The sequence below is a fragment of the Hemitrygon akajei genome, chromosome 13 (assembly GCF_048418815.1).
Source record: "Hemitrygon akajei chromosome 13, sHemAka1.3, whole genome shotgun sequence".
NCBI classification, from domain to species: Eukaryota; Metazoa; Chordata; class Chondrichthyes; order Myliobatiformes; family Dasyatidae; genus Hemitrygon; species Hemitrygon akajei.
The window spans coordinates 46,055,862-46,065,948 of NC_133136.1; the positions used below are offsets into that span (position 1 = coordinate 46,055,862).

The 10,087-nt window shown below is 41.0% G+C and overlaps 1 protein-coding gene across 1 annotated transcript in view; it reads right to left on the bottom strand.

The window, feature by feature from the left end:
* adamts6 (ADAM metallopeptidase with thrombospondin type 1 motif, 6) overlaps positions 1-7,704 on the bottom strand; it is a 256,947-nt gene extending 249,243 nt beyond the window's left edge. The window contains exons 1-3 of the mRNA XM_073064545.1: positions 7,578-7,704; positions 1,327-1,646; positions 271-635 (exon numbers count right to left, since the gene is read on the bottom strand). Coding sequence (XP_072920646.1) covers positions 271-635; positions 1,327-1,423 — 462 coding nt within the window. The 5' untranslated portion in view covers positions 1,424-1,646; positions 7,578-7,704. The remainder of the gene's footprint in view (positions 1-270; positions 636-1,326; positions 1,647-7,577) is intronic.
* Between the last annotated feature and the right edge of the window lie 2,383 nt (positions 7,705-10,087).

Sequence of the window (10,087 nt, forward strand, 5' to 3'; positions counted from 1 at the left end):
TTCTGAATAACATTCAGTCTGCAGAGGCCAGTGAAAGGGACCTGCCTCTTTAAGATCTGGCCACCCTTCCTACAGCGGTGGATCATATGCAAATTAGCCATGTGCATCCTGCAGCGGGGCAGCTGCTCGTTTCCTCTTCTGCAACAATTCCATCAGTGCAGCTAAAATTCCTGTCTGAAACTGATAATAATTTATACTTTACGAAGCAAAGTGTCCAAATGATCAAAACAGCTTCTCATACTGGAAAACCAAGATTAATGTTCTACTCACCAGACCATTACAGTTGCTTACAGCCACTTTTGTAGTGCTGTGCTCATGCTTTACATATCCCACGTAATAGCAGTTATCAATAAAATCGTGTTTCCATTCTGGACCATGATTTCCCCAATATTCTACGATAAAATGTCTGGAGATTAAATTAGTGTTTAAACTTAAGTTTAAATGAAAGTGCTTTCCATAGGCAGACAGTCTGTAAAATAACTTAGAATCGGCTGGATCTCGGGGTGTAACATCCGAACTTCTCCTTCGCCTTGAATGCCTATAGTTTTTCTCATTGTCGTTCAGGTCATCTCCGTTATGGTCCACTCGGACAGGAACCGTTAGCTGATAATGTTCAAGGTAAGAAAGGAATTCCTCTTTGAAATCACAAGATGAAAAGATCCAGGAAACAGGCGTGGAAGGAAAAAAAAGGACGTGACAAAGTACCACTAAAATATAAATAAAAAAATATTCCATCTAAACTAAAGGGAAGCAGTTATCAAGTACTTTCTGGGGGGAAAAGCAGCGTTGCTAAACTAAGCAAAACATTATATAACCCATCATTAATATCTTACAGAATTAGTGCAAGTATCTTATATGTTGTAAGGACTAAGAGTTCCAAATAATGAGACATGCAGAAATTATCAGCAGTACCATTCAGTGAAGAGTAGTCCAGTAACTTGTAAACTGCAAGATTTCATACAAACTTGCCGTGAACACGTCAAGTCCAATATATGGATTCTGCCAATATCGGTAATAAATGTTGATGCAAACTTCTAACATTATATGAAACATTAAACAATACATCCTCGATCTTCTTTGCATTGGATTACATGAGCTATTTTCTGCCAATCCTGATTTCCACACTATATATAACGGGCTGCATTTGGAAGGTTCATAAGTCAATCACATAGAGTGCAACACAATTGGCTTAACATTTAAATCGTTGCAGTCGGTCAAACTAGAGACTGAATTTGGGCCGGCAAAGCCAACGGGGTTTATCTGGATTTAAAACCGTGGTGATGTGGCTACTCTACAGTGTATGTGGTCATGCTGAGATTATCCTACCTTGTGAACTGTAAGAAAGCCTTGTGTCACTGTCAAACTCCGAAGCGGCCATGACTAGGCTCAAAATCCAAGTCACCGTCTTCCACAAAATTTCCATAATTCAGTGAACCCAAAGTTGTGTGTGGCTACCTTTTTTTTTGCGCTAGACGGTTTCTTCGACTCCAGAAGCGCGGCCTGCCAAGCCCATGGGTCGCGGCGTCGGTGCGGCGGATCTCCGCCTCAGCGCCGAATGGCCGAGCAGCCCGGGTGCCCTCTCATCCCCGCGCCCACACCGCGAGCCGCTCAGCACCGACACTCATTGGGCTCACTCATCCGTATGCCTGCAAAGAGGGGAACACCATCTGTTAGTCATGCTAATACAGCCTGCCCCTTTGATCTGCGCCGGCCGTTTCAGGAAGCAAACAGTTGGTCTGTAAGGTTTGATTTATTTTTCCTATAGAATATTAAATAAATGCATGGACGGTTACTGCTGACAGTACTATGTTGCGGAAGGCTGGATTTAAGAGCACATGAAGTACAATAGGGAGGGAATTCAAATTTTCTTTCCTGCCTCTCAGAAGACCTGCGTTTGCTGACTTCTAAACAAAGCCCTGGCATAGTTGATTTCTAAACGTCCTGTTTCCGACAAGAGAGAGAGAAATGTAACTTGTGTGCCTTCCACATCTAAAGAATAAATCTTCGGAATAAGGATCAAACCTCTTCGTTATTCCAATCACTGCTGGCTTTCGAGTTTTTGCCTGGATTTTAAAATGCTACTGCCGCTTCTTTTTTTTATTCTGGAACTCGTCTCCTTCCCTGTCAACCTTGAGCCCAACGTCAAATATGCAACGGCAAAAGAGAGCAGAATGAAACAAGTGAACAGCAAACCCCAGAGTGGAGAAGCCGAGCCCTGCCACTAGCCCCTCCTCGCTTGCTGCTCATCACCACGCACAGGTATCAACCGCCCAGTTTGGAACCGGGGAGAAAGGGACTCAGACAAAACAAGCTGGAAGAAGATTGGAAAGAGGGAGGTTAAGGTAAGGAATGGGAATGGAAGGGATGGTAAAAGAGAGTGAAAATGGGAAGGAGGAAGATTGGGAGGTAGAAGGGTTGGAAGGTGTTTAGGTGGGTGGTAAGGACAGGAGAAACTGGAAGAATTTGAAGAAAGACACAAACATGAGGAAGGTTAAGGAGAGCAAGAGCATTGGGCAGGATGGAGGCTGTGTAAGAGAAAGACAACTTGCTGAAAGTTAACATTATTGACAGAAGCAACATGAAGGGTGTGGGGCTGGAGGGTGAAGTGAAGCTAGAAGTTGTTTGCAGATGCGCTGGAGGGAGAATTGGAGGGTGAAAGGAATGAGAAGATAGAGGAAGAATGTAATTGTGAAGATGGGAAAGGAGAGAGGGAGTTGGTAGTAACAAAAGTAAAGGATAAAGGAGAAAGAAAGGGAAGGGAATGAATGGACAGAAAAGGCAGTGCAGAAAAAAGGAAAAGGATGGTGAGTGGAAAGTTTGGGAGAAGCTGTAGGAAGCGTGATGGGTAACAGAAAAAAGTGGTGACTTCTAAGAGAGCATAAAAAGCAAGGCATGATGTAAGCAGAAAATGGATTGAAGAGACAGTGGGGAGAGATCAATGGATGGAATAAGAATAGGAGGAACAGGGAAGGTAAACAAATAGAATGTTCACCACCTAGAGTGGGTAAAATAGAAAGAGGAGTGATGAGAAAAAGAATGAGAAAAAAGAACTGAGAATAAGAATATTGGAGAAGGGGTTGGGTGTGGAGAAAGGAGTAGACAGTAGAAGAACCTAAAAACTACGGTGATGATGAGGTTTAGATATATCCTAGTTCCTCCCCTCTCATTTCGTATTCTGCACTTAACTCTCTTCCTCCTATATCTCACTTTCTTCCTCCTTTCAACTTCCAGTTCTCTATATAATATACTGTCTGAAATTTACATGATTCTCAAACATATTTTGCTATTTCCACAAATATTTTACTCTACCATATTTTACAAGGCCTTCAGTTTGGTCGTTTTCCATTTCTACCCCTTTCTTCCCTTGTAGAACCACACTTTTTACATTCTTCTTCCAGCCCACCAGCATTGATTATTCTTCCCCAAAACAAAACACATCCTCCAAAAGATTTGAAAATGGGGAAAACTGCAGATTGGAAATCTGAAATGAAAACAAATATAGAAATACTCAACTGGTCAGGCAACATCTGTGAAGAAATAGTTAACTTTTCTGATAAAAGCTCATCAACCTGAAACATTTATAATCCTGCCTGACTATTTCAAGTACTTTATGCTATAGTTCCAAAGTGACCATTCCCTTCTCAACCCCTTGATTCACCAGTGGTATAACTTCTCCTAGTACACCTTCAACTTGGTATGGAAACACCAATGCCCTTGATCAGAAAATCCTCCAAAAACTAGTGGGTAGGGCCTAGTCCATCACGGTTAAAGCCCTCTTCACTGAGCACATCTACATGAAGCATCATCACTGGAAAGCAGCTCCATCATCAAGGAGCACTGCCATCCAGGTCATGCTGCTGCCATCAAGAATAGCTATTACCCCTCAACCATCAGGCTCTTGAACCAAGGGGATAATTTCACTTACCCCATCATTGAAATGTTCCAACACTTTATGGACTCACTTTATTATTATTACTATTATTATTATTAATTTTTGTATTTGCATAGTTTGTTGTCTTTTGCACACTGGTTGAATGCCCAAGTTGGTGCAGTCTTCCTTATTATGGTTATTATTCTATTATGGATTTATTGAGTATGCTCGCAAGAAAAAAATCTCAGGGTTGTATATCGTGACAGGTTTGTACTTTGATAATAAATTTATTTTGAATATTGAACTTTTTGAACGTTCTTCCCACAGCACTCACCTATGCAAGCAGAGATAATGCAACATTTCTCTTAATTCATTCTTTCCCACCATCCAGAGTTTATAACGTTCTTTTCAAGGGAGCTTGTACTTATTTCAATTTTGTATGGCCGGTCATAATTTGGTCTCTTTTATATTGATGAGACAAAGTGTAAATTAACTGACCCTATGACCAGTTCAGTTCAATTTACAAGTTTGTACCCAAGTTCCCACTGCTTCCCACTTCAACCTCTCAGTTCCCTACACTGATCCAATGATGCCCAATATAAATTTCAGCCTTTGCAATCACAGGCACCTTATATATCCTTTCAGACTCAAAACTATTGAACAATTTCAGATAGCGATTTAGCTATTCCATCTGTATTTTGTTTTAGTTCCCTGGTGTGTTTATTTTTATTATCATCATCTTTATTGTCATTTAATCTTGCCTACCATTCAATTATTATCCTTTTGTTCCCACCTCCCTGCCTTCATTCTTCAGCATCTTACAATTTACTTTATCTCCTTACCAGCAGCTCTGATGGAAAGTTATTAGTCTGAATTGTTAACCCTGTTTCACTCACAATACTGCATGACCAGTTGACAATTTCCAGCATGCCAAGCAGAAAATGTGTGAGTGGGACCAGTCAACAAACCGTGCACGGTATTGCTAAAGTAAGTGGAGGGGAATCAGTGGACAGAATATGAAAAAGCTAGAGAGAAAATAATAAAGGGACATTACTGGAGTGGTGGTATACATTTAAGGAAATGGAGTGCAATCATGATATTGCAGCAAAAGAAAGGAAATAAAAGGGGGAGAATAGCAATGGAGCATATCAAACAAGAGAAAATTACGTTGGTCCAGGTGCAGGTCAGTGGGACTAGGCAGAAAATGGTTCGGCATAGCCAAGAAGGGCCAAAAGGCCCGTTTCTGTGCTGTAATATTCTATGGCTCTATTTTAAAAATCTGCAGATGCTGGAAATCCAAGCAACACACACAAAATGTTCGAGGAACTTAGCAGGCCAGGCAGCATCTATGGAAACGAGTACAGTCGACGTTTCAGGCCGAGACCCTTCAGCAGGACTGCTTGTTGGCCTGAAACATCGGCAGTACTCTTCTCCATAGATGCTGCTTGGCCTGCTGAGTTCCTCCAGCACTTCGTGTGTTTTGCTTTGAGCAAATCAAATCTTTTTTTGAATAAGGGAGAACAAAGAAACTGAGAGAACAGGTGGATTCAATAGACAATGTGTGAGACAACGGGGTTGACGCATGACGAAGGGGAAGGAAAATAAATATCAAATGAAATAATAGGAAGAGGTAAAAGGATCATAGGGAAAGGAGCACAAGATTGAGGGAAATGGGATTTAGAGCAGCACCAGGAGAACAGGAATATCAGTGAAATGATAAACAAATCTGAAGACTCATACAATTCATTGAGACAACTGCTCCCCAGCATAAAGCATCCCCGTTTAACATGCAAAGCAAGGGCTGCCTCAGGGCAAGATCAACAGAGGCTAACAGTGCACTCGAGAAACATCATTGTGGAGGAGTAGATCAGGACTAAGGTGAGAAGAGTGGTGAGATGAAGCAGCACTTTGTGGAACATGGTTTCATAGTCTGCAAATGAAAACATAAATAGCCAAAAATGTAAATCGAAAATAAAAATGAGAATTTGGTAAGAAACATTTAGAAAGTTAAGCAGCACCTGTGGGAACAGTAAGAAATGTTCAGATCTGCGGGGGGGGGGGGGGTCTTCCCTCTGAAAGTTTCTCCTTCCACAGATGCTGCCTGACCTCTGACCCGCTGAGGATCCCGAGTCCAGAAAATCTAGATTGCACCTCATTGGCACATCTTAACAGCTGATATTTTTCAGGGTGAAAAAATGCAATTGATGTACGATTCTGCGGGGAGTGCCCTTGGTTCACTGCAGTCATCGTCAAAATTAATAACAGGATTGCGAATCTGAAGAAATTAGACATGGATTATTATGTGAATAATTTATTTTCGGACTCCTCAACACCCGCTGCTCTACTTTGGTTAACGTTTTACCACCGCTGGTTGAGTCTGACGTTACAACACAACAGTTCACGCTGTTCAAACCAAACAATAGATTCAGGGTCAGAGAAGCGTCCTATTATTAAAATGCAGACAAAAGTCTGTATACACTGGCAGTCCCCTGCTCGCACTCCCCAGAACGTAGAACGGGAACACAGTTTGAGATTGAAGCGTACCATAAACTTCCAAACCGAAGCGGTGTATGTTGCTATGGAGTGAAGGGGGAGGGGCAGTAGCCCAGTCTAAGGATATAAAGTCTGCGGTTCCCTGCTGAAAAGGAGTTGGTGAACTGCTCCTTGAATGATTACCGTGAAGAGATTTTTAAAACTCCTCCAAATAACATCGGTATTCAGCACGTATAAAAATACTGATTTCCTTCTTAATAAAAACATACGTGACCCAATGCAGAACATTGCTTTTTATCAAATTTAAGACGGAAATCACAGTATGGATAGACTCTGGAAAGAAAACCAAACTTTGCAGACGTCACCAAAGCCAGGTTTGGCTTTATAACCTGTACTGTGTTTCCTGCGTCGTGCCAAGTTTTCCAGGAGCTGTCAGATTTCTGCTGGACAATCCCAATTTTTCAGTGAATGAGCTACGAAAAGGCTAGACACTACAAAAACACAGCGCACAGCTGGTCGGCATTTCAACGTCAAAAATAAGAGAAAATTAGAACATTTCATATATAAGTGGAAATGGAATCGGCTCCGTACAGTCGATATAAAGTAACATTCAGCAGCCCATTCCCAGACAGCAGCTCAGATCTATTTGGATAAAACGCGTGTGTGACCCAGACAAGTTGGCATTTGGCCCAAATACACTACACCGGCAGCTCAAATAAAACGAAGCGTCTCTGCAACAATGAAGGAATTGCAAAGACTGTGCCTTTTTGTACACTTTAGAGTATTGTTTCGATTTCAAATACTTAATTGGATATTTATTCTCTATATTTTGCACTTCTCACATTCAATTAATTGGATGGACGTATCCTTAAAAAAGAACTCTCACAAACCACACGAGGTACAGATTAAATCAAAGAACACTACTCTGCACGGCGCTTGTTGCTGTCCTGAAACCATACACGAAATTTACCTACTCTCTTTAAAATGCACCAGGAGATAATCTGCCAAATTAGGTCTTCAAACATAACACCACAGAAAAAAAAACTAAACGATTTCTAAGTGCAGCACATTTCAACCAGAAAGTGAAATAATTGAAAATGCTTCAGTGTCCAAACTCATTAATTTACAATACAACTTGTAGTGAGCTTCAGCAATAAATCAGTACTTTAAAATAGACAAAGGGGTCTGAAAAAATTGTACTAATAGCCTTTACCGTTTTCATCTTCATTCTGGGTTTTAAATGCAGCTTTCAAACAATAGACCGTGCACACTGGCGATCCGTACCAACCAATTCTACTCTCTCGAAACCACAAGTTATTTTCATCCAGAACAGAATCCTGCAGTTTGGAGGGGGTGGAGGGAAGTGGGGGGGGGGGGGGCGGAGGGAGCTTACTGAAGTTACTGACTTGGCAGAAACTGGGATGCAATCAGCTACCACCAAGCAACATAGATTTTTTCCCCACTGACTCCTCTCCCGGGCAGTTGAGCTCGTACAAAGCTCTATGGGACAGATGCAAAAGGAAGGCAGGCAGGCAGTACAACAAAGTATATAAAACAGCCCGATCTGGCTACCGGCCTTCAGCCAAGTTTAGACTTGCAAATCTGGCAATCCGATGTGAGCTCCAAGCATACTTACGTCAGTGAAAAAAATGCAGATGTACTTTTTTCACAGCCTGGCTTCTGCGCATGTGCTATGGATCACGTGAAGGGGAGGGGGACGAAGGGGTCCAGTCAGGGTGGAACTGTCATTGGGGAGTCTTGCTTAGACCAACGTTCAAAAAAGGATTCCATTCTTTTAGTAAAGTAAGATTAGAGTGAATGCTCAGCTCACGGGTCGTTTCTGTTTAATAGTTACAGTGTACCTAACTTTGCTGAGTAAGGGTATTAATTTTCTTCAACTCGGGGAAACAACAAATCATACGTCGGAAATGCACAAGTCATCTTACTGTAATTTTATCGAGGATGTATGATTGTTACTCATCTGGATGAGCTTTTCGTTCGCATAGTTTCCTTGTGGTGAGAGTTTCCAATTAAGATTGTTATCTTCAACATTAGGTACACCGGGTCACTCTATGAAAATTTGAATCCCATTGTTAAAAAAAAGTTTAACGCCGTTCAACCGCAGAACTAGCGTAATCATTAGTCTCCAAAGCCCTTGCAAAACATGTCTTGCATTAGAATGGATTGGAAGTTCGTTTAACTAGTTACTTCCCGTTGTCAAAGTTATCGTAAACTTTTAAATAATCCCAAACTACTGCAGCGTTTCTGGAGTGGACGTATACATACCAGTGAAATAATTATCTAGATTCCCTCGCGAGATTAATATGTGTTTATTAATGGAAGAGTGCTTAAACTATTGCCTCAGTATATCACATGCCAAAGACTTAGCATTTAAACTCAGTCCAGGAAACAGCTCAGAAATTAGAAGGAAAGGGACATACGTGGTGTTTAGATCTTCTATACTTTAAAATCAGAACCCCACATAAAGGGATTTGCTCTTTTGTTTATGAAAAGAGCTTCTTATCTCTCGCCAAGCTCACGCTTTCCATAATGGCAAATGGTACGTGTCGAGCTTTGGTAGCAGTTCCAATTATTGTTGAGCTCCAAGACGCGAATTACTGATAAAAAGCAGGGTAGATACGGGATGAGCAATGTGGTGTGTGCAAATTGGATTTGCACTACTCGTTCTAATTGACTGCAATATCAATGAAACCCGTGTAAACAAAGTCCCACTAACTTGGCAGGAAGTTTAAAAGAACTGTGGTGTACTTCTGGTTCACATTTAGGGCTAAAACGGCATTAGGATATTATGGCGTGTAAATCCTGAAAGATAATGTATTTTGAGATTATAATATGATGCAAAAAAGTGTAAACCATAAAATATAAATTCTTTTCAGTATCACTGTAAATTGAGAAAAACTTCTTTAAAAATCGAATAAACATAAAAAATCAACTACTGATTTTGGGCATTGTATTTGAACAATTTGTAAACAAGTCATGTGTTTGTTTTAATTGGATTGGTTCCAGATAATTACACAGTATCCTGCACCTCTTAATACGTAAGCGTTAAAGTGGGCGGAGCATAGCAGCATCGCAGTATTTGTACAGGTATGTGCCGCCGTGATCATAAAATCACTGGGCAAATGGGCATATGTATTGTCAAAAGATGCGCTGAAACTGACAAAACAAACAGTGGACCGTTAGGTTATTTTTCAATTTCTAAAAAAAAACTATTCACACATCTATTAAAAGCAACGCCGATGGGTTATATGAACTGCGTTTCTTTTTCATGTCCTTAGGTAGCAACTTCTTAAACAACAGTTCGACCTAGTAGGCATACAGCTGATTTCTCTATCAGATTTGATTGCAAACTGTTAACGTTTGCCTCGTATGGGGAAATAATATTCTTGTGAAATTTAGCTTCAGTTACTTTACGTCTGGAAGAAGGCTTTATTTCTATTAGACTGAGGCGACCCACGCCGGTGGAAGTAGAATGCAAAGCATTGGTGCTGATTGGAACCTGGGATTTCTGACTGGGTTAAATGTCGCCAAAGAGACTTTGCAGGTGAACCGGGCAAAAGAGAAACTCATCAGTCTCCTTCGCCACTGGTTTTCCGCGTGATCTTCTCAGTGTTCAGCTTTACGTCAAACAAGCTTAGCACAGTTATATCCCATGACAGTTATAGACATGCTTTTGTAAGGATGCTCCAAATGTTACGCCAA